The sequence below is a fragment of the Mustela erminea genome, chromosome 12 (assembly GCF_009829155.1).
Source record: "Mustela erminea isolate mMusErm1 chromosome 12, mMusErm1.Pri, whole genome shotgun sequence".
Lineage (NCBI taxonomy): Eukaryota > Metazoa > Chordata > Mammalia > Carnivora > Mustelidae > Mustela > Mustela erminea.
The window spans coordinates 3,630,076-3,654,971 of record NC_045625.1 but is presented as its reverse complement, the minus strand read 5'-3'; the positions used below and the strand labels follow the sequence as shown (position 1 = coordinate 3,654,971).

Sequence of the window (24,896 nt, the reverse complement as noted above, 5' to 3'; positions counted from 1 at the left end):
GAGCAGAGAGCAGGTGACCCAGGACAACCAGCTCCAGAGGGCCCTCCCCGCAAAGGCCAAAGCCCAAGCTGGCAGCGGGGAACGCTGAGAACAAACCCAAAAGTCACCAGCAAACTTTTCAGAGGCCCAGGCGCTCGGACCATGCTGGCGCCGGCAGCTAAGATAAGGCCAACTGGATGAGACTCATCTGGGAAGGCATCAAGACCCAGGTCCCCTGCTCTCTCCACCCAGCGGAGCCAATGCCCCTTCTCCACGTGGGCCGAAATGGAAGGTCTATCTCTAGAGCCGGTATAACCAGGTTGTTCGGGCTGGAGTGCCAAGCACAGCTGAGAGCCTGCATCTGTACCAGAATTAGGGAAAACAGGTAAAAAATATGCAGATGGCATTGGGCACGCAACACCTCTACCCACCTGTGGGGCAGCTGACCCGAAGAGGGCCAGGACCCTGCGCCGGCAAGAGGGACAGAGAAGACTTCACGGGACCTTCTGCGTCTGAGACTTTTCTGTTTCTATTACCAATTGTCTTTGCTAGATTTTGACACCGTGTTTTTAATTTTTAAAATCTAAATAAAAATAGCTGTCACCTTCCTGGGGTGGAGGGAAGAGGTCTCTCTACCCTCCAGCAGAAGGCTCAGAATCTGAGCAGGACAGAGGAATCTGATGGGGGGTCCGCACAGATGGCCCCGAGAGATCACTTTTCCATGAAGATGAAGTCTGTGGACACCCATGCACCTGTCCGTTAGCGTCTTAGTCCCCTAGTCTTACAGAGCAGCAAACCACCAAGGGTAACCCAATGCTTGAAAAACAATCCAACAAACAAAAGAATCTATGGAGAAAGAATGAAACCAAGACACACAAAACCTCAACAGGAGCAGACCATGCAGGAGACCATGAACCAAGCCTGTCACGGATGTTCTCAAGACCTAGAATAATCCATGAGACAAGATCAAGAAATTTGTTTTAAACTTTTATTTTTTTTAAATATCTATTTTATTTTATTTATTTGAGAGAGAGAGAGGAGAGAAGGTCAGAGGGAGAAGCAGACTCCCCACTGAGCTGGGAGCCAGATGCGGGACTCGATCCCGGGACTCCAGGATCACAACCCAAGCCAAGGGCAGTTGCTTAACCAACTGAGCCACTCAGGCGCCCAAGATCAAGGACCTTTAAAAGGAACACAATGGAATACTATGCAGCCATCAAAAGAAATGAAATCTTGCCATTTGCGACAACGTGGATGGAACTAGAGCGTATCATGCTTAGCGAAATAAGTCAAGCAGAGAAAGACAACTATCATATGATCTCCCTGATATGAGGAAGTGGTGATGCAACATGGGGGCTTAAGTGGGTAGGAGAAGAATCAATGAAACAAGATGGGATTGGGAGGGAGACAAACCATAAGTCTCTTAATCTCACAAAACAAACTGAGGGTTGCTGGGGGGAGGGGGTTGGGAGAAGGGGGGTAGGGTTACGGACATTGGGGAGGGTATGTGCTTCGGTGAGTGCTGTGAAATGTGTAAACCTGGCGATTCACAGACCTGTACCCCTGGGGATAAAAATATATGTTTATAAAAAATAAAAAATTTTTTTAAAAAAGGAACATTTACAAAACAGAAAAAGAGCTCTTGAATATTATAAAAATAAACACCATCGCTGCCATTAGAGATGCAACAGAAGGGCTGGAAGAAAAGGTTGAGGAGCCGGAGAAAGTAGAGCAAAACAAAATCAACCAACCACGCACATGAGCAGAAGAAAAACCAAAGACAGACACTAAAAGAGAGGAAAGATACTTTTTAAAAATGTAGAGGGCCAGTCCAGGAGATCTAATACACAAACAATAGGTTCCAGAGAACAGGGGAGGGGAGAGGAATAAAAGAAAAAAAAAAAGAAAGAAATCCATCAACAAAATAATTGAAGAGAATGTCCCCGGATGGAAGGACACAGGTTCCCAGATTAACCTCAGGTACAATGGGGCAAATTAGACCCTAACCAAAGAAACGAGTGAAATTTTAGAACTCTGAGAACAAAAGGAAGATCCTACCAACTTCCAGAGAGAGGGAAAAAGGTCACAGACGACGTCGGGAATCAGACTGGCATCAGGTTTCTTCCTGGCGATTCCAAATTGCGGAGGGAGAGTGAGTTGGGTTAATTCCTCGACGGGGCGCCTGGCTGGCTCCGTTGGTTGAGTGTCTGCCTTCCGGTTGGGTCATGTTCCCGGATCGAGCCTCACGATGGGCTCCCTGCCAAGTGGGCTTCTCCTTCTGCCCCTCACCCTGTTGTGCTCGCTCGCTCTTTCTCTCTCTCAAATACATAATCTTAAAAAATATTTAATTCCTCACCAACCAAACTACCCAGCAAGTGTAAAGGTAGTATGTTCAGACGGGCCAAGTCTCAGAAAATTTACCTCCCAGGCAACCTTTCTCAGGAAGCTACTGATGGATAAGCTTGACAAAAACGAGGTAGTAAACCAAAATAAAGAAAATTGGGGGATGTGGGAATAACCCCCCTTCGTGGGAGAGAGGTGAAGGGCATCTTCAGGGATTACTGACTTTAGGAAAGACAATAAGGAAAAAAGGCAAAAGAAACCAGGAGGAGCTCCTTCCAGCACAGCTGGCCTACTGAGGGCAGGTCTTCTGGAAGCACCACACAGCGGTGTGCTGGCAGGTCTGTGTCCAGGACCCCCGCCATTCCCATATGGCTTTGACAGACCGGAACAGAGAACCCACCTCGTGGGTACCAGCGTGAAGTGTTGTTACTGAGGAGGGGAGGCTCAGCGAACGTGGGCGAGTAACCGTCTGTCAAGTCACTCCCATCAAGACGGCTTTTCCCAATGAACACGTAGGAACTGCATAATCCGGCACCAAAACATATAAAGCAAAAACTGCAAGTAGTAAGAGAACAAGAATAAAAACACAGCATAGGGGCGCCTGAGTGGCGCAGTCGATTAAGCGAGGGACTCCTGAGTTCCACTCAGGTCATGATCGCAGGGTCGTGAGATCAAGCCCTGCGTCGGGTTCCCCGCTCAGTGCGGAGTCTTCTCCAGATCCTCTCTCTCTCCCTCCCACCGGCGCGTGTGCTCTCACTCTCCAAAAATTAAAATAAAATAAAATATACATCTTTATGAATACCTATTGAAAAATCATCCACAGAATAAAGTTCAATATTTTTTTTTAAATTAGAGGTTGGACTTCAACAAGTTCCTCATACTCTGCACTAAAATAAAAAACTAATAATGAGAGTTGAACTAAACAAGGAAATCCCAACTCCCTGGAAACTTCAAACTCTCCTAAATGAAATCACAGTTTCTGCAACAATTGACCCCAAATAGCCAGGAACCACCTAATAACCAGCAACATCAGGTTAGAACCAACCAGAGAAAAGTCAAATATGCTCCCCAGGGCCGAGCGCACAGGGCACCCCAATTCCAGCTCCGCTCCCCCAGGCTGTGCCCCAGCAGGGCACGCCCCCAGCCGCCCCCTCAAGCTCTGCCAAACCCAAGTGATCGGCGACTCCCGGCCCAGAGCGAGCCTGGCAAGATAGCTCTTGCTTGTCTTCCTCTGGATCCCCTTCCTGTACCTCCGTAACAGACCCAAGGATGGTGTCCTCTCGAGTTCAGGTGAGCAGAAGAAGAGCAGAACATCCAACAGCCTTGGACACCAGGTCTGGAGCACATGGCCGGCCACTGGGAGAGTGTTCAGCTCATTCTGCAGACCCACATGAAAATGACTATCGGATGCACCAAAGGTTTCCATGTACAAAAGGAAAGTGTGGACGTAATAGAAGGAACACCTGTGGATTGCCTGGCGCCACTATCCCCTGAGGAAGGCAAGACCGTCCGGACTGCCGCTCACGGGCGAGGGAGCTCTCGGCCAGCCAGGTGAGAGCCGGGATCCGAACCGAAGCTTGACTCCCAGTTCACAGGGCAAATGCGGTGGGTGGGGGGAGGTGGCGGCACCTAAGAGACCTTGCACTTGCGGAGCGTGTGGGCTTCTGGTAAGCCGCAAGCTCGGATGGACCTTGTCAGGGTGCCCAGCACAGGGACCTTCCGGGAGGCGGTGTGGACGGGGCTGTGGCCCCCTTGGAGGGGGACAGCTTACCTGTTGGGCTGGAAGCCCAGGCTGTTCAGCATGTGTGCCTGGTCCACGTCTTTGGGGAAGCCGTGCAGCACCCACCCCTTCTGAACGCTGTCCTGTTGGCTCAGGCGATGGCTCAGCACCTTCATGATGATGCTGTCGGGGACTGCGGAGACAGGGGGCAAGCGGTCACTCTGTCATCCCGGGCACCGCTCCCGACCCCACAGGAGTCCGAGGGAGCAGCGGCAATCTGTGCCTCCTGGGTTTCCTAATGCCCTTGACTCTGGATTGAAAAGGTGAAGGTTAGGGTTTAGGCAGACGAGGCTGTGGGAGCACAGGTCCCTCCTAGGCCCCAGCAATTGAAGGAATGTGGCTGAGACAGGAAAAGCATTGGGGTGACCGTGACCCTCCCCGGCCTTGACAAGGCACCATGCCCATCAGCAGCCGGGGCGGGTCCCAGGCTTGCAGCGACATGGGGACAGTCCCCGTCCCCCCAGGATCCAGCTTTTGCAGCACACCAGGCCCCTGGGAGAAGGTTTAGCTTCCCTGGAAAGGGACTGTGCCGGCGCCCGGTGCTCTCCGCTCATTTGCAACAAACAAGCAACCCTTGCTTCCCGCCTTCCTCCGGTTCTCCCCTCCTCGGTGTCTAGAGTCCCGTCTCGAGAGTCCCCGCTCTGGTTATAACCAGAGGCCGCAGCACAGGCTCGCGGAGGATGAGGCACTGGGACGCGTCTTGTTTACATTACCGCAACTGACATTTTTCTGAAATGTATACCTCTCTTTCAGACTCATTAAATGTCCTACGTTGCTGATGTACGGCGTTTTAGCAATTTGCACTGCATCTCCTGCACTTTGCACTCATTTTTCAAGAAATACTTGGTAAATATTACCAGTGTTTGCTGTGGATGTGGTCCCGACAAGCTGGTTTCCCAGAGTTGCCGAGAGGGTGTTTGGCGGCTTCTCCGGGAGCCCCGGTGCCCGTCCTACCGGCTTGGGCAAGTGGCCCTGGCACACACGCCTGAAACTTTCTGAAATGCCCCCAGGCCCACAGCCACGAACACAGGGGTGAGAGCTGCAGAAACAGCTGCTTTCCTCCACGGCCCTGATGCACACGTCACTCCCTCATCACCGAAGGACGCTGAGCCGTATTCCGAGCAATCCGCATTTCCCTCGATCTGTTCCTTCTCCCTTCTTTCAGCCCTCTTCCCCAGTCTCGAGGAACGAGCAGAAACGGGCTTTTACACTAATGAGAACATCAGGCTACCTAACACGAGCAGAAAGTTGATACAGCTGTTCCTGTCTCTTCCCCTGCGTGCACCTGCTGTGGCTCCCCAGTGCTAGGAGAATGAGAGCAGTCGCCCTTCCCACGGCCAGCGGTCCCTGCAGTCTCTGACTCCTGCCTCCCTCCCAGGTGACTCTCCTCCAGCTTCTCCCCAGTCCCTCCCACCAGGACACCCCTCCCCCATGCCTGGCTTGGCGTAAGCCTTTGGACTCAGCCTTCGGGGGCCCAGTGGAATGTGCTCCTGGGGACTGCACCCAGCCTGGCTTAGTACCGGACCTCTGCTTCGCTTGCCGCCCTCGTGGCTAGCCAAGTCTTTGTGTGATGTCTGCCTCTCCCAAAGACAGTGGGTTCCATGAGGAAAGAGACCAGCCCCCAGCATCACTCGTCACTTCCTTTCCCCACAACTAAGCACGGAGCAGCTGCAGAATCAACAGACGGAGCCTTCCCTTCTCGAAAGCTTCGCTGCAGCTGATCAAACATGTTAGAAGCAACTTGCCCAGACTCGGGAGAGCCAGGAGGTGGACAGGAGATAACACAGGCTTGAGGGGCACACAAATCGAGGGTCTCAGCCCCGCCCCGCACCCAGAGATGCCCTCAGCTGGTCACTCAACCTCTCCAACCAAGGGTCCGAGTCCTCATCTGCCAGAAGAGGACGACAGGATCCGTCACCACAGGCTCAGCACCGCACAGAACCGTCCAGGCACGTGGCCAGAACTTTCCAGTTCAGGAGATGTATGTTGGAAAATAATACAAACATCTCCACGTTTCCCTATGGTCAGGGTGTTCTGAGAACAGACTGCTGGCTCCTGGGATGTGGGACTTCAAACAAGCCTTGACAGTTACAGATAGAGCCCTCTGGAGAGATTTAGGGACCTGTCTCAAAACCTTTGTTTATATTCCCAGAGTTGTAAACCTAGGGCCAGCTGCCTTCCATGAGCTCTGAGAGTCATAATTTCAGGCCTTGTCCCCTGTGCTACAGATTCCTGTACACACAGGGTATGTCGGCTCTCGCCACGTCTCCCCATGAGGACTGGGGCTGTGGGGAGCTAGCATTCAGATTACGGCATGAATAAATAATGGGCCTGTTCTCTGACCCAGAAACCCTGTGTCTTGTTTCAGGATAAATAAATATAGATTAAAAACAAAATGGGTTAAGAATGTGCCATATTGCTTTCCAGTCCAGGTCTACCCTCAAAATATTTACGGATATTTTCATCTAAATGAGAAACCAATACAGAAAGAAGGACTTCCCAGTGATCTGTCCAGTGTGGAGCACATGTGGGTCACTACTGTGATACACGGCCAGCCAGAGGGCAAGGGTCCTGCCCCCCTCCAGAAGCCCACATTCTAGTGAGAGAGATAAGTAATGCCCAGATCAAGAACCAGTGCGGAGTCCTAGGTACTATGAAGAAAACACACCAGATGATGGGAGGCTGCTGGTGCGACCAGCTCTAGGACAGCCTCAGGAAGTCACATCCGGCTGAGATTCCAAATCCTGGATCCTGGGCTGCGTGAAGACCCAGCGAGGAGGTTCTGGGCAGAGAGCATGGCAGGGCCCGGGCCCTGAGGCCGGAATGATCTGGACACAGGCAAGCTTCAGAGACAAGACCCATGTGGCTGGAGCAGAGCAGTCTGTGGGAAGTGAGGGTGGACAGGCCCAGCCGGGTGTTCGGGAAGGAAGGGGATTTGGGACCCCACAGGCCATCCTGGGGATGATCAGGTATTGGCCGTCAGTTCGTATCACCGAATGAACATACGGGGGATAATTCCAGCATCCTGCACTTGGCCACACTTGCCCATGGAAAAGCTCATTCTTTGGTATCAGCCAGCGGAGTCCCCGTGTGGGGTCCCTGGGTCCCAGAGATGTGACTGATCAACAGTACAATTTTCTAAGTGCAGGCTCCTAAGGGCAGAAATGGACCCCGTAAGGTCTGCAGAGAGCTCGGGCTGAGGATGTGAATCAAAGTCACCAGCTAACAGCTCCTGCTCTTCAAATTTCTAGAAAGGAAACATCTTTTGCTGAGAGGACCGTGGTTTCCCTCTCCTAGTTCCGGTCCTGCCCCAACCCGCTCTGACCCTCTGACCTGCAGTCTCTTCTGCCAACTGGGAAGGTACCTGGGCGTGCTTTGGGCAGGCGGCAAGGCGAGGGACCACGGCAGGATGTGTGATACGGGAAAACCCAGCAGAAAACTCACCACTTAGTTCCCTGGATTCCTCTCTCAGGGCAAGTGTGAGCTGAGTGCCCGGTGGTTTAGGGGACTCTCCTGGCAGCAGCGGGACCTCCGTGAACCTCAGTGTCCCCGTCTGTGACACCTGCCTCACTGGCTATTGTGGGACCACGAGATGGACTCTTTAAAGATGCCAGATGTACTAGAAGTCTCCTGAAGGCCTGGGTGGGTATAATTTAGTCCCTTCCCAAAGTTTATCCAGATTCCCATCAGACTGCTAGGATGAAACCTCTGACAAGATTGTGTGACCCTTAAATTTCAAACTTTTCAGATTAAAAAAAATCCAACACCTGAGCTTAGATCCAACGTTGGGAGAATGCCATAGGCTTGAAATGGGCGGGCCTGTGCAGGAGGCCCCCTAGGCACAGAGCATGCTGAGCCGTGGGCATCGAGGCCTCGGTTGTGTGGGGGTGAGGGCTGGACTGGGCCAACATTTGTCTCTCCAGTAGTCAGGAGCTGCTGGAAAGCAAGCCGTCCTCCAGGCCTCCCTGGAGCCTGCAGCTTTCTCAGGGCAACGGGGGGGCGGGGGGGGGGGGCTGCGCATGAGGCCCGGAGGCCTGGGGAGTCACAGAGGGAGGGCCCTGGAAGGTCATCCCCTGGACCATTCTTGTTTCAAAGCTGGGAAACCAAGGCCTAAGACGGTCACGGCTCAAGAGACTTCTGCTGGAGAGAAACGTGACTGGACGGAAGGATGGAAGACGGGACCGAAGCACGAGGAGACTTCGTGCGGGGTGGGTGTGTGTGTGCGCAGAGTTCTAGACGGAATTTCCCAATTTGCGTTGGAAGTTAAAACGGAGGGGCGCCTGGGTGGCTCGGTCGGTTGGGTGTCTGACTCTGATTTCAGCTCAGGTCACCATCTCAGGGTCATGAGATCGAGCCCCGTGTGGGCTCCTCACTCAGCATGGAGTCTGCTTGAGCTTGTCTCCTTCCCTCTCCCTCGGCCTCCCCCCCACCCCGCCCTTGCATCCTCGCTCTACATAAATAAATAATTAATTAAAATCTTAAAAACAAATTTTTTTTAAAGTTAAAATGTACCTGCCTTTCGGCCCAGCAGTCTCACTTATGAGAAGTCACACCTGAGAGTCGACAACACAGACAGGAGGCGGCGGGCGCGTAAGGTGCTCATCTCAGTGTCGCTTTCGGTGGTGACGATCAGAAACAAGGTACAACGTCCGCCAGCAGCAGGCAGGTTGAATAGAGGACGGCACGTCCACGCAACGGGACACGACCCACCTTTCACCAAGCCATTTCCACTCACACTAACTTGGAAAGAGGCTCTCACAGAAGGCCGGGGGGAAAAGCCAGGCAACATACTGTGAGTATGATGGAGTCTAACAGAATTATACACAGACACACGTGTACACACACACATGCCCACCCCTCCACACATACCCCACACACATGGGAGAGTGGAGGGGGCCCTCTTCTGCCCTGTGCATCAGACCCAGAGAGGCAGCGGCCCAGGCCGGTACCCCAGCTGGACAGGCAGAGGGCTGGGAGATTCAGGAAGTGCCGAGAGCTCCAAGGAGGGGAAGACAAGCGTTTCCGGGAAGAAGGCGGAGGGCGCGCACCCTGGCTCCGACCAAGCCCCTCTCTTCAGGAGCCAGGGAGACACAGACGCTCAAGTCAGCACTTCTCAGAAGGGCTCGCCATAATTTTGAACCGCTCCTTATTGGTGAATATTTGTTTGCTGCCTCTGTCCCTACCGTCACCCTACCCCCTGGGAGCAGGGACCCCAGTAGTCAGGCACTGTGGAGAAAGGGGGAGCGCTCTTACACTGCTGGGGGGAAGGCACGCTGGTGCAGCCCCTCTGGAAAACACAATGGAGGGTCCTCAAAAGGTTAAAAAAAGAGCCACCCTACGACCCAGCAATTGCACTACTGGGTAGTTATTCAAAGATGCAAATGTGACCCGAAGAGGCACGTGCACCCCGATGTTCATAGCAGCAATGTCCACAATAGCCAGACTGTGGAGGAGCCTAGACGTCCATCAGCAGATGAATGGGTAAAGAAAATGAGGCACATATATATATGTATATATATATTACACACCCATCAAAAATGATATCTCACCATTTACAACAAACGGCATGAATGGAACTAGGAGGTATTATGCCAAGCAAAGTAAGTCAATCAGAGAAAGAAAATTATCATATGATCTCACTCATACGTGAAATTTAAGACAAAAACAGACAAGTATCGGGGAAGGGAAGGAAAAATAATATACAACAAAATCAGAGAGGAAGACAAACTATAAGAGATGCTGCTTTCTAGGAAATAAAAGGAGGCTTGCTGGGGGACAGGTGGGGGGGATGGGGTAACTGGGTGGTGGGCATTAAGGAGGTAATAAGCTCTGAGGGTTGTACGCAACCGAGGAATCACAAAATTCCACCCCAGACACTCATAATACACTGTGTTCATTAACTGAATTTAAATAAAACAAAATAAAATTTAAAAAACAAAGCCAGGGGGGCGCCAGGGTGGCTCAGTTAAGCCTCTGCCTTCGGCTCAGGTCATGATCTCAGGGTCCTGGGATCGAGCCCCGCATCGGGCTCTCTGCTCAGAGAGGGAGGTCTGCTTCCCCTGCCCCTTCTCTGCCTACTTGTGATCTCTGTCAAGTAAATAAATAAAATCTTTAAAAAAAAAAAAAACCAAAGCCAGGCACTGTGCCAGCAACAGCAGGTACTTAACACACACTCTGGACAAATGAATGAGTGAACGGATGGTGACCGCGGGAGCGAGGGAGTGGTCCCCAAGCCAGAAGCTCTTTGGTCCCTTCCGTGTTGGTGGCAGACCGAGGGATTATCCCTCAGAGCCCAGAGCAGGTCCTGAGCCAAGGGGAGACCACCGCGGCCGGCTCTCAGCTCTCCCACTGGGCTACAGCATGACCCCCTGCGGATCGAACAGGCAGTCTTGGGAATGGGAGCTGATGCCCAGGATATCATGAAATAAAATCCCGTTGGGGGGCGTGGGGGGTTCAGACACAACACGGTGGCACAAGCCTGGGTGGGTTCACGGGCCTGGGACAGGTTCCTGCAGCTTTATTTCTATTCTCTACTTTCTGTGCATTTAAAAAGCGGGATTTTGTCGAAAGAAAACTATTTAAATTCCTACAGGAGGTTGGAATGGCCCCTGCGAAACACTGTCTGAAAGGGACAAAGGATGCGATCTCCCCAGAAGGCCCTACTTGCCCCCATCAGTGGCTCTCACTCTGGGGGGACCAGGGTGCTGGAGAGAGGCTCCCTCCCCCTGGTCCTGCACGGGCTCCCTAGAGGCTCTGTCCAGAAGCACAGGCAATCTGGGAGCACTGCTCAGACCCGCCCTGCCACCAGGCCCGTGGCCTCTGTCCCTCACTCCGGAGGAGCTTTCGGAAGAGTCTCCTCCACAGAGCATGGTGCATCCCTCAGCAGGGGCTGGGCAACACAGCCACCGGATGAGACAGAACACAGCCGCCTCTGGACACTGCCTCCCCGTGGCTTGACCTGAGCAGCCCTCCCGGCTGGGCAGACCCCGCCTCCAGCGCCGTTCCTGGGGCCCCCGCCTGCCCATCACCTTTGTCGGGCTGCTGCCTTTCTTTTCCTGAAGGCTATTGACACGTTTTCCCCAAACCACAAGGTCTGACCAGCCAGTTCAGCAAAAATGCGGCTTTTCGGAATAGATCTTGCTGGCTGTGTTCTGCTGAAAGTGGAAAGTCTTCTTGATAATGCTGTCCGTTTACCTTTCTCCTTGTCTCAGACAGAGATTTCCAGCGCGGTCTAAAGTCTTTCTCCACTGAGTCAGGCGCCTCAGGCTTGATTTCTGGGCTTGACAGCTAACATCTCACCCTGCCTATAAGCCATTGCCGACGGCTACCTCTCCAGAAGGTCCTGTCAACCCTAAATTTAGCAAAGTACAAGATATGAATATCCCATTATTTCATAAGGCCACACCACATGCTTTCAGGGTGAGGTTTTTTTTTTTCTGAAGATCTTCCGTAAAAGACTGCGGTTCTCGCATTGACCTCGAGGTTATTAAAATCTCAACCCATTTATTCGCTGCCGGGTGGGGGCGCTTGGCACCGGGAGGGATGGGGGAGCCATGGGTGCAGGTGAGAGGCTCCCGGCCGCACACGGGTCCTACCGGTCCCGACCACGCCACTCGGGACAGCGGGCCCCGCTCTGTCTTGAAAGGAAGGCCCAGCTCAAGCTCCCTGTTGCACATCAATCCCAACAGGAGGAAGTGGCAACTGAGGAGGAACCCCCAGTCAAATGCCCGGAAGGATGGAATCTTCTTTCCCCGCTGGGGGTCTGACGTCTGTCCTCCTCAGGCAAGTCCGGCTCAGACAGCTGCGGAGTGGAAGTCAGGGAGGGCCTGGAGAGAGCACCTAGGTCAGCTCCAGATTTTCCAGGGGAAACCGGAGCCAAGCGGGGGCAGAAGGGACCTGCTGCCGCCGTGCTCCGGGCCCTCCGCACCCTCCTGCTGAGCCACACTGCCCCCTGCTGTCCGCGTCCTCGAACTCCTGCACTGGTGGCTGCTGGTCCCCGAGGGCTGGGACCTGGGACTCAGCTGGGGGTGGGGATGGGGGGACACGCGGGGGCTAGGGCTGCTGGAGCCGGCCCTGAAAGGCCAGGGCAAAAAGTGCAGAAAAGGAAGTTGCTCCCTCCGTCAGGGCTTATAAGGAAAAGAGACCCAAGGCTGATGGATATGCCCAGACGCAGCTCATTCCCTGCCTCCCCACGAAGGCGGATCCGAAAGAGCTGAGGCCCTCCCCACTGGCCCTGCACACTGCGGGCACTCTCCTACGTCCACACTCAGAAGCCCTCTGTCGACCACACACACCCCTCCCTGCACCCCCCCCACACCCCTACAGAGACAGGCTACGCACCCTCTCCCACCCACACACCTACCCACCACACCCCTACACTGCCCACACACCTAGGACACGCCCCGCACCCCTACCTCCTATACACACGACACACCCACTACACGCACGTTTCCACACCCAGCTCTACGTACCCACGCACAGCACGGATACCTCACACCCCGCACCTGTCTACACCCAGTACATGACACACCACCTACCCTCGCCTACACACCCCTCCACACCACAACTACCTCGTAGCTTCTTTCCCTCTTGGAGCCTCCCTTGAAGGGCTGGTAAAGGCGACGTTCGGACGTTCGGCTATCCGCCAGCATTCGCCGAAGACTCAGAATGTGCTTCCTTTCCCCCTTCCCGACACCCCAGCCCAACTCCGGGGTCCTGCCCAGCTGTCCAAGGCCGCGGGTAGACGGGGGTGGTCTTGGAAAGGAACAGGACGGGGAAGGAGAAAGGGCTGCTTTTGTTTCTGTTTTTTGTTCCCATCTCATAGGAAGGCTTGAGAGAAATGGGGCTCCCCCACCCACACACACGCATTTCTTGGCCCAGGACGTGGGGGGCCCCTCTCGAGTCCCAAAGTACTCACTGTAATTCAGCAAAACAAAACTACCATTTCTGGATGACTGTTGTGCACCCCGACCCCCAGACCCACGGTACTGATCCCTGGCCTCCAAGGCCCGCAAGCCCCCCTTGCCGCCACCGCCTTCTGGGGAAGAGCATCTGAGAAAGCCCCGCAGCGCAGGGACCTGGGCCAGGTAGGTCCTTCGCGATGCGTTTGTTTATTATTTACTGCCACCTGCTGGCCAATCGTGGGCGCTGCGCACCAAGTGAGCACTTGGGTGTAAACAGAAGCTTTCTAAACCCTGCACGGGAAGAACCCGGATTGTCGGTCACACCCTGCAAGCGTTCAGCGGGCAGCATAGTTTGCCTCGTTGGTAAACACAGGTCACTTGCTCCAGACAAACTCCTGTCGTGGGCACGAGATGGAACGGACATCAAAGACTTTTTAGGTCCCCAAAGTTGGTACCCTAATGTTGACACGGCTGAACGATAGCATTTAAGGTTGCTCAGCAGACGGGGATGCCAGGAAGTGACAACTTTTTAAAGACTGGGTTTTCTTTTTCAAGTCCGGAGAAGTAAATTAGCCCTGGGCTCTTACCAGTTGGGCGGCTGTCAGCACCCTTCATCCCTCGAAGGACAGCTGCCCCCTTTCATCACTGTCTGTCACTCCCCCTCTGCCTGCCTACCTGGGTGAAAAGCACCCCATGGGTGCATCGCGGCTGAGAGGTGCAGCCCCCAGTGCAAACTCCGTTTGTCTACTGAAGCCAAGGATGAGGGAAAAAAGACCATTTTAAAATAGACATTCTTCTATAAATAAATGGTACTTCACTTAGCAAATTAATAGGACTTTCAGAAAAGGCTCACTTAGGCACACTGTGGATAACGATTTGCTACTTCACCATTCCGATCTTAAAACACACTCTAACGTCTTTGAGTGGAAAATGCCGGTACCTGGGGAAAACCACGAGAGGCAGCCAGTCTACACAGGGGCTGGGCGGGTCTCGGAGCGTAAGGTACTAATGTTTACCCAACACTGCAGATAAAGGGGCTTAAGAAACAAGGTTTTCCTTCCATTTTAATGGAGCCCGGGCTCAGAACCAGCATTTTCCCCACATCTCACGGGGGGGGGGGGGGGGGGGGGGCGAGAATGCCATTACCCACAAAGCAAAGCAAAGTCAGCAAGCTCTAGAGAAATCCAGAAACAGACATGAACCTGTTTTTCTGGGACGGAAAAGACGCGGCGGCACATTAATTAACAAGCATGTGAGCTCGGCTCTGTCCTAGCACGTGTTTGTTCGAATGCAAGTACTGACTCACGTGGTCTTCCCATTTCAGAGATCAACAGACTGAAGTCCAGAGACAAGTAGTGACTTGCCCAAGGCCACACAGCTGATCGCTGAAGGAGCCCAGGTTGAAACCCAGGCCATCTTGCTAAAGCTAGGACATGTGCTCAACCTCTGTGCTCTCTACCTGCCTCTCCGGGGAAGGGGCAGCGTGGACTCCACCCTCCGCTCCGCATTTCTCTCGCAGGGTGCCCTCCGGTGAGTCGCTTTACCTCCCAACTGGGGTTTCTTACTCTTAAAACAGAACTGGACTCTAAGCCCTGATGTGGCACGTGAAGTCATGCTACGGCCCAGCTCCTGAGGATCTAGAAAGCGGTCTGTCTGGCTGCTGCACACAGTCCCGAGAGGCTGCTGATCGATCCTGACCCCAGTGCTCAACTAGGGATGCCCACTCCTTCCGCTGAGAGGTAGGCGCCAACCCTCTCCTCTTGAACTTAGGCTGGTCATACTGACTAGCCTGAAGAACAGAACCAGGTGGAAGGTCACTGTGAGACCTTGAAGCCTGGGTCATAAGAAGCCCCATCGTATGCCCCAACCTCCATCCCAACCCTGGACTCCCTGGGATGTTCCAGAAGCCAGTCACCACATGAGCGGGCTGACCAACCGGAGGCCGCCCTGCTGTGAGAAAGCCGAGGCTACCGGTGAGAAGAGGTTGCATGGAGACAGACGCCTGACCCGCCCCAGCGGCTCCGAGGGTCCCAGTCACCAGGCACAGGACTGAGGACTCTGTCATAGACATACCAGCCCCCGCAGGGGCAGGGAGAAGAACCAAGGAACCAAGCTGACACCAGCACCGAGAACAAGCTCTCGCGCTCGGACGAGTCAGCCCCGTCGACGCCGCGCCAGCCGAGGTCCGAGTCAGCACCGAGGCAAGCCCTCCCTGACATCCCCGTCCACGGAATCAACAGCACGATGGAACAGTCATCATCTGGTGCCCTGAAATTGTGAGCAGCTGCCAAGGGACAAGAACGCACCGAGGTCGGTGCGCACGGCCTGTGCCGGTTCTGGGTTACTGCGGGGCCCGGCACCCGAGGCCGGCAGCAGTCACGGGAAAAGAATATCCAAAATCCACCCGTGAAACAGACGCACGTAGCCCAGGGATCGCCTCCTACTACCATTGCTTCTAGCACGGGGGCCATTGATACAACTGATACTAACTGTATCCCTATTGATACGAATATTATTTAGCTCTTATTACTAAGAGTAAATATCCAGCATAGACACAAGTTCATTTTATATGGCTAACAAACCCGAGGCCTTGGAGCTGTGGAAAGCTCACCCTACAGATGAGGGCACTGTGGCTCTGGGTGGCTTGCCCAAGGTCATGCAGCTGGGAAGTGGCTGAGTCGGGACTGGAATCTGGTGGTGGGAATCCAGAGCCGGAACCGTGACGGCTCCCCTGGCCGTTCGGGGGGTGCTGTGGCGGACCACGTCTCTGGAGGCAGGTCAGGCTGCTTGCTGCCTCCTGCCACCTTCTCTCCCCTTTGTTCCTCCAAACGGGTCTCACCTACACGGACATGCAGGCCGAGAAGCTTGTGGGCCCCGTGCCATCCAGGGCCAACTGCTATGTGCTCCCTCGCTCATTCACGTGTTCATTCATTCATTCGTAAGCCTTAACTGAGCACCTACTATGAGCTCCTGCGATGCCGGTGCTGGAGACCGAGGAGCAGACCACTGGCCAGGCAGACAGAGCCTGAGCAAAACCATGCGGGGTGAGGGCCTGCAGGACAGGCACTGGGGTAGGGACAGGTCCCAGACAAAGGCCGTCTTACCAGCTCCCAGTTGCGACCAGAGGGCGGGGCATGAGGTCAGAGTTCTGGCAGTCCAGGTCACAGGGGGTAAATCAGATACGTGCATTCAAGGTCTGATGTGCAAGATGAGGAGGAGAAAGGTATCTCTCTCCTCCCCTGCCAGGACAGCGGGTGGGACGGAACAGGTGGCTGTGGGCACTTTGCTTTATATTCCGTACGCTTCCGTCACCTCTCACCTCCCACCCCCAGCCCCTGCCCCGCCAATCCCTCTGTACCCACCACCCTTCTACCCCCTTCTTGGCAGAGCAGGTAGACAAGTGCAGGGTTGAAGGTGTGGCCTGGCACTTCCCTCATCTATCACGGCGGTGCCAGGCTCCCTGTGGGGACACCTCAGCCCCCTCCTGGCCAACAAGCCCCAGCAAGTCTCATGCCCTGATCTGTTCTGGGGATGTAGTGACTGTCCGAAGTGTAGGACCACAGAAGGTCACTGGGGCAGCCTCTCCCTGGACGCATCCGGCCCCACTCAGCCCAAGGAGAAAGAAGCCGGTGTCAGCTCCCCATCGAGCACATTCTAAAAGGGAGAGGGGCTGCACCTGCCTCGGGAGTGTGAGCAGCCGCCCAGACGGCTGCACCGGGAGACCTCCAGGCTGGAGAAGACTGGGGCCTCGGGGTCTGACCTGTCGCAGACGATTTCACAGCTGAGTGGGTTGGAAGCCACCGGGGCTGCCCGTGGAGGGGAAATGCTTCCAGAAGCTCTAGTCAGAGTGAGAAGGACATCATGCACCTCTGGGCTCAGCTTAGACTTCGCAGAAATGTCTGGGTTTTGTTTCACTGCGTTTTGTAATCTGGACGGCTGGCACATAGCAAGCCTGGACGAACACTCAGGCCAGCAAAAACATCTGTGGCCACCCCTCTCTGGTGACACCACTGGGTGGTAAGAAGGCACTGGATAAGCCTCACCCTTGGTGGGGACAAAGTTTCATTGAAAGGATGCACCAATGACTGGAGAGCCCCTTGCTGCCTCAGTTTCCCCACTGGACCAGTCATTGAACAAGCAGCTTTTTGACCTTTTGGTGACAAACCTTTTGATGACACCCTGGCAAAGCTTCATTTTTGTAATAACAGAGAGAGCGAATGGGGACCCTTCTGCGACAAAAGTCTAGTTGGAAAAAAGGAGGAGCCGGACCCTCTGGGGGCGGAACCTGTTGATAAATGGGAGGGCTGACCCCTGTTCTGGAACCGTCCTCACCAACGGGCCCTCTGGCCTCCGAACGCAGCCACCACTTTGAGGCCTGCCGCTCTGCTGGGCTCTCTCGGCCGTGGCTTCCACTCAGGCTCAAAAAGGCTCCTACCTAGTTTCCGTAAGGAAATCTTTGTAGCAGTCCCAGCGGAAAAGTCTCAAGTTTGACTTGAAAAAAGGAGCTACTTCAAAAGCATTGTCAGACCGAGGTGAGGGTTCCTTTAAAATGCATAAATTACAGGGGGTGTCCATTAATCAACCCACAGGCAGCCCCGCGGCGGGAGAGCTCTGGGTGGGGGTGCCGCAGGGACCCGCGGGGACACATCCGGGGGAGGCGAAGCGAATAAAATACACGCTGAATAAAAGAGTAAATTAATGTGTTTATTACTTACTGCCTGGACTGCGTGCATGCGTGTGTGTATGTGTGTGTGTGTGTGTGTGTGTAGAAAAATGAAAGAAAAATGTAGAGTTTTTTTCAATAATAAAAAGGGAGTTGCACTGCGGGGCCCCTAGAGCTTGTGAAAAATTAAACTCGACGGATTCAAACTGTCCTATTTCCACTTCAAAAGAGATGAGGCACTGAGCTCTTCCCAACTTGTCTTCAAACGCCCAGCACCCTAGAAAGTTTCTTTAAAAAAATAAAGGCTCCCGTTCCCCCAAGCACTGTACCGGTTACTGTGCCCACCGTCTCTTCCTCTCCTAATTATACCCCTGTGAGTCTATTAATCAACTGGTAAATTATTTAGAGAGCGGCGCGCTGTCTCGCGCTGGTACAAACACGCCGCGCGCAGAGCCCTCCTGCATCCGGGCAGGGGTCCCTCGGGTCCCGCCTCCGCCCGCCGCCAGGCTGCACGCCGCTCGCCCGGGCTGCACCGAGCAAAACAAGCGATGCCGTTCAGCTTACCTCCTCAGACGGGAAGATTTACTTTGTCTTTCAACTCAGCAACTCCTTGCAAGTTTGTAACAAAAGAGAAAAGCTGCTCTATTGTCGAATCTTTCGAGTGCATTTAGTGCCGAGAATATTAATTCCCCCTAAAAAGGGCGGCAGTTAGGCAGAGCTCTGATCCACCGCCCCTGGGAGGCGGATGCATGGAAGGCTCTGGAAACGCTCATGATCCTGCCGGTTTGGGGCCGGCTGGGCTCGTGCATGTGATGAGGGCTGCGTTTGCTGGGCGAGAGGGCTCGTCACCGCAAAGGGTGCAAATAAGCCTCGGATCACCCCCCAAATCTCCTGCCTCCGCTCAGTTCGCTCAGGCCAGGAGGGACCTCCTCCAGACAGCAGTGTCTAGGAAAGAGGAGGGTGTGTGGGAGGGGGCGCAGGGGACACTCGCTGATCATGTCTTCCACGTTACTTTTGCGTCGCATCAGGACTGGTGCTCTTAGGGGAAAGTTCTTACACCAATTAAACAGCTGTTTTCTCACCTGGAAGTCAGGTGAGACTCCCAAAGGAATCTGGGACTTCGGGTCATTGAACTAAATTAGCTGCTGCGGGTGCCGACCGGGTTGGCTGGTGACAGAAGTGGCAGGACTTAGGAGCCCACTGCAATCGGGCCAACAGGCTGGCGGGCGGGTGTTGGAAGGCACGGTTCTCCGTCCTTCTCCTGGAGAGCCTCTTACAGACTACGTCAAATGCCACTGCTGGGGACACGTCCACGCTGGCGGTCCCTTGACCTGACAATGCCGACACGTTCTGAAGGCAACACAGTCGAGTCAAGGCAAACATCTCACACACTTAGGGCCAAAACTCAAGCCAACAAGGACAAGATATGCCTTTGGCTGTTTCTCCTACTCTCCCTGGGTAGGCTTTCTCTAGAGAAAGCCCAAGCGATGTTGGAGAAAGGAAACAATGATCGGAGCCGGGGTAGAAGGCAGCCCTTCTGAACCAAAGAGACAGTCGTGGGCCACTAGTTGAACCCAGCAATCTGGAGGGAGGTCATGTCTCCCGCCACCAGTCTCGGGACCTTGAGTTCTGGCTGAAACACCCAAGGGCAAGGACACGAATCAAGCAGCGCAGACGTCGAGCTGATGGTCTTAGTTGAGGCCGGTGAGGAAGGTTGGTTTCCTTCCAATGGGCAAAGACAGAACAGGTGCCTTCTCTGGGATGCTCCAGGCCTCCAGAAGGAAGAAATCCCACCTTCCACGAGACCCTTTGGTAGGAACGAAACCCCAGGAGGCGCTGAGCACCCCATCTGGAGGGATGACTACTGAGTCACCGCTCATTCAGGCAGAGTTGAGACCTTGGGGCTCCTTTGCCTGATTTCGGGAAAAGAAAGATGATCAGCACACTTGGGCATCACACGCCCTGGCAACGGATCCACCGGCACCACCCCTCTAACTTTAAATGGTATATAAACAGCTGAGAATGGATTTTTTCCCGAAACCCCAGAAGAGTTTTTCCTTGTTTCGTACCCACGTGGAAGTGACAGGAGCTTCCCGGCAGCTAAGCCCGTGTGATTTAAGGCCCAGCCCCATGTGTCATGCACACCCCAACTCCGTTGCCTGTCACAGAGGCTGCCTGCTTGAACACAGTGCACGGAACCCTGGGGAATAAATGGGTTCTGTTCGCTGCAGCTAGAGTGGGAAGGAGTTTGGGAGGTCAGAACCATATATTTTAGAGTCTAGGACACAGAGGAAGCTTCTCCCCAACCCTCTGTCCGTGGCGCAGTCGCCAAGAGCTGGGATCAAGAGATTTAGAATGGACTACGAAGGGCCCTGGAGCCCTCTGTCCAGTAAATGTGGAAAGAAGGGAAAACAAAGGTTATTAATTTTGCTGCTGATTCTGAAGAAGGAGGTGTTGGCAGCAGCTGTGACGGAGGAGAACATAGCTAAGTCTGCAGAGGGCGCGGCTGGGACGTAACATCACGAGGCCCCGCGGTGGGGACTAAGAGGAAGAGGCTCCGTGGGGAGAAGGATGACATCTGGATGGATCCTGCTGCGCTGGCGATGGTGGTGACGGTGACGGTGACCATGACTATGAGGGTGGCCAAGATGCACCACCACTGCAGAGTCACCCGTCTCTGGGGCTTGCGGCTCCGACGTGAGCGGAGAGAGTGCAAGAGCCTGTGGTGGGGGGGGTCCCGGTGAGGGCTGGGCAGGAGGGCTGGCGAGCAGGCCAGCAGCCAGGAGCGCAGGGCAGAGGCCCCAGCCCGGGGGGTCTGATATCTAGAAGGGTGCTGCCTGGTATGGGGGGTGGGGAGGTGGGTTTCTGCACTGGGGCGGACCCGGAGGGAAGCTCTGGTGGTGACATCTGCCAGTTCTGCCCCAGGGTGACGGGGCCTCTGAGCCCTTACAAGAATCTCCATCCCTGTAGCCGAGCTCCTGGAAGCTTCTGGATTTCACACGTGGAAACACATGCAGGGGAGTAGCCAGGCACTCTCCATGTTCCCAGGAATGCTGCTGGCACCAGAGCAGAGATATTTGAAACACGCCTAGGCTTGTGAAGACGGACATCCAACAGGCCTCAACAGGCCCCCAAGAACAATGGAGGGTCGCCACTATCTAGCTCTGCTGCAATTCCGCCAGTGGGCTGCCAGTGTTGGGGGTGGGTGCCTGGTTGCTCTCAGTATAGAGGGGACACCTTCGGAGCCCCGGGCAGCACCTGGGGGAGGAATTCTGCCCCCCTGCCCGTCGCCTCCCTCCTCCTCAGAAAGGAGAGTCACTGGTTGGACCGGCGCGGGCCCTCCAGCTCCCAACCTCCGCGGGCTGGCCTCGCCCCCAGCGGGGTGGGCTGCCTCCCTCCGCCTGCTTCCACTCAGTCAGGGTTCTTCCCCGAGGAAGGTCTGAGGCCCATCTCCCCAGCCCCGTGGCCAGATGTGGCCATTTATCAGGAGGAGGTGTCTCCACTGGTTCGTCCCCAGGCCTGGACTGGGAAGCCACGTGAGCAAGGCCAAATGTATCCTCACGGCCCTGCTGGTCCCGGGGACCCAACGCTCCCCGGGAACGCTGGGTCCGCCTCCCACTGGGCTCCAAACCTGGGGAGCAGGGAAGTGACCTGCATCCGGGGCCCGGATGGGTGACACGAGACTCGGGCTCAGCGGCCCTCAGCGGGGCTGCCGACTGCGGCGACTCGCGGAGAAGCCAAGCCGTGCCCGGCCGTGCGGAGCCTCGGTGTTCCTTCTGACCTTCCCTTCCAAACTGAGTTGGGTCAGAATCATTTACATTTTCTTGCTGTTTCAGCTGGTGGCGAAGCAGGTTCCCGCCAGACCTGGGTGGCCCTAGCGGCTTCGTGAGCGAGCCCCACGCTGTGGCTGTCTCAGAAGCTTCTGTTTGGCCAGTAGAGAGACCCCATGGGTGAATGAAAGTCAGTGCAATCTCTGTTCTCCCTGTGAGATCGGGACCAGTGAAACGACAGAATTCACTGCTTCTGTTAGCAAGAGACGGCAGTGGCTGCTGTTGTGTCTTTAATTTTGTGGGCGGTGCAGAAGGGCCAAGTCAACAGCAGGCACTGAGGAGACAACGGAGAGCAGAGCCCAGCTTTACAGCGACCTGTGGCCCAGGCTCCTTTGGAGTCACCAAAGAACCCAAAGCGGAAGCCAGTTTCATGTCTTGCCCACCACTGGAAAGACCCTGGGGTTTATTCTCAGTGGTCGGGGAGCGAGGCATGTGCAGGTGGTCTGTGCAGACAGTGGGGACAGAGGAAGGGGCTCTGGGAGCCGAAGGGGGTGACAGGAGGTGGCCTCCAGAGGGCGCGCAGCCACGCCTGGAACCCACATCTGGGGTCAGGACTTTCAGCCTCTGGAGCTGTCCGTCGGCAAACCGGTGCTGTTTTCAACCACTGAGCCTGTTGCAGCCGCGACAGGGAACAAGAGACGGCGGGGCACGGAGGACGACACCCAGCGCACCACGCAGGGACGGCTCTCCCCCCCGACAGGTGCTCGGGGGTGTTCACGAGCCTGCGCAGGTACTAGGGAAATCATTATGGTGTTTTTGAGGGAGCGCAAAAGTGGAAACCACCTAAATGCTTATTTTTGGTAACTCCTTATTTTGGCAAGAAAAAAAAAAAGCCAAAAGGACAGAAAAGTTGCAAGAGGAGTCAGAGCTCCCATGTGCCTTTGCCTGCGGTCCACTGTCCGTGAGCGCGGCCTCATCTGTCTGGTCAGTCGTGGTCTTTCTCTCCGAACCACGATAAGCTTGTTAGCAGGGAGTTCAACTGGCCTCCAGTCCATGCAGAGGACAGTTCTGCACCTTAGGTTGCCAAGAACCAGTGGCACTCGTGCCCGTGGATGGGGACCAGCCTCGGGGGAGGGAGAGAGCTCGGACCAGGACTCCGACAGCACGCAAGCCAGGCCCCCGTGTGCACATCAAGTCCCTCCCTGTGGGAGCCCTGCAACCTAGGGACTCCTGTCCCATCTCACCAAGGAGAGGCCGCAGGCTCTGACGAGCGCTGCATGGCTCACAGGGGCAGCTCCAGGATCCAAACCAAACGGGGCAGCACCGAAGCACACGCGGGCTTTCAGTCCTGCCTGGAGCCTCCCGCTTCCATGGCCTTTGATCCACACCCCGTGACGGAGGGATGAACAGACTCACTTGTCCACCAGCCTCTGTGCAGATCCCTGTGTCCAAAGGAGCTGAGCCCGCCTCACCGGAACCTCCCGCTGGGGGAATAGAGCACCTTGAAGGGGGCTTGGGAGAGCCAAGCTAGGACATGGCCCCAGGGGGCCCTCAAGCTGATGGGTTAGGAGCAAGCTGCCTGTTCTCGGGCGTGTCCCCAAAACCCAAAAGATGGCAGAAGACAACCAGCGAGCCCTCCGCTGGGAGGGTGTCCTTGTCAAGACGCACGCCCTCTCGAGGAAAGGGGCAGCTTTCGTCCTGGGTTTTCTCCACAAGAGGCGCTCCCATCAGACTTGGTGACCGCACAGGGGAGTGACCGCGCATGAGGCAAGGGAGGAAGGTGTGGGTGTGTGCAGTGTCGCCCGGGGAAGGAACACCGGGTGCGGAGGGGCGCAGATGTGACCTGGCTGTGCAGCCTCAGGGGCCCGGCCCCTTCTCCGTGGCTCATTTGCAGGCTCAGGAAATCGATCTAGAATGATCTCACAGGCGCCCTTCCTGGGGGCCGACAGAGACTGCTTCAGACGGTAGATCACAGAGGGGCCTGGAAGGACAATGTGGCCCGGCCTCCCTCCTCAAGCCCCTGAGCACCAACAGCCATTCAGCCCTGGTGTCTGCAAAGCTGTCTGAGCCTTCTGGCTCCTGACCTCTGATGAAACTGGAATACTGACCCGCAGTAATCTGGTACACCCAGTAATCAAGGATGTGGGCAGCTGTGTGGCCTCTCCTGGCTCTCGATTTTTGTGCTCTGTTATGAAAAGCATACATTCCCGAGAAACAGAAATACCCCAGCCCTCAGGGATAACACAACATATCTACTTGCCCCTGGCTTGGGGCGGGGCCAGAAGCCAAAGGGCCCTGCCAGGGAACAAATGCAGAGCCTCTGCAGACAGGAAAGCCCAGTGTCCATTTCCCAGCTACTGTCCCCAGGCCGAGCCCCCCCGGGTGCCCGGCGAGCCCCACACAGAGCCATCTGACCCCCAGAGCCCAGGTGGCTGTGGCCGCTGAGCCGCGTTGGCCTACCTGCCATCTCCTTCTGGAAATAGGGCTTGATGAGCTCGCCGAATTTTGACTCGTCAGCGACAGCCTCTTTCAGCAGCTGCCCACAGTGGACTGGGGGAGAGAGGAACAGAAAGACACCCATTAAATTTTCAACAGAAGGAAGAACAAGAAAAAAAGAAAGCCCGGTGCGGCCTGCTGGGGGAGAAAAAGGTCACTGCGAAAAATATAAAAGGGTTTTTCTGAGTGTGGGTGTGTGTCCAAGTGAAAGCAAATATCAAAAAGGATCTGGGGAGTAAAGGAGCCGCTGAGGAGGAAGGTGCAGAATGAAAAGGACCGCAGGTGGCAGAGAACGGATTACACGTGGGCGGTGCAGGGAGGAGTCAACGAGGCGTCACCGTGGGAGCTCCTGCGGGCGTCCCTCCTCCTGGCATCCCGAGGGCGACACTGGCCGGGGCGGAGTGACGCCAGGGGCCGGTGGAGGGGGGAGTGGGGGCACCTGTTCACTCATGTCCACACCGGTGCTGCCCCGGGGAGACCAGGCGAGCTTGCCACCCCACAGCCCTTCCCATGGGCCAAGCGTTTCCGTGGGATGCAGCTATGTTTACAGGACAGATGGACACACTCACAACTGAGGCAGCTTGCTGGGGTTGCCCGGCCCGTAGCTACTAACCCTCTCTGGCTAGCTGGCCCGTGCAGAAAAGAGCCCTCCTGTTGTGAGCCCCATCATGTCTGCAGACCCACGACACGGGCACCGGTGTGCCCGCGCGGCTTGAACAAACCCAGCCCCCATTGTCTGTCCTTGGCAACGAGCTGCTAAGAGCCCAAGCGGGAAGGTTTTGGCTACATTTCCATGATGGGTTGACTGCCCAGTCTTGCTTTTCTTAGCATTGAGATCAAGGGGTTTTCTTCATATATTAAAGAAACCAAACACTACTCCTAAAATTAAGTGAAAATGGTGAGTGTGTAAGAGAAGGATTGTCACTGGGGCGCCTGGGTGGCTCAGTCGTTAAGCATCTGCC

General features: G+C 55.3%; 1 protein-coding gene across 1 annotated transcript in view; it reads right to left on the bottom strand.

Moving 5' to 3' along the window:
• The window catches only part of AK8 (adenylate kinase 8), a 115,890-nt gene that overhangs the window by 45,618 nt on the left and 45,376 nt on the right, over positions 1 to 24,896 (bottom strand). The window contains exons 10-11 of the mRNA XM_032307121.1: positions 23,899 to 23,988; positions 4,094 to 4,235 (exon numbers count right to left, since the gene is read on the bottom strand). Coding sequence (XP_032163012.1) covers positions 4,094 to 4,235; positions 23,899 to 23,988 — 232 coding nt within the window. The remainder of the gene's footprint in view (positions 1 to 4,093; positions 4,236 to 23,898; positions 23,989 to 24,896) is intronic.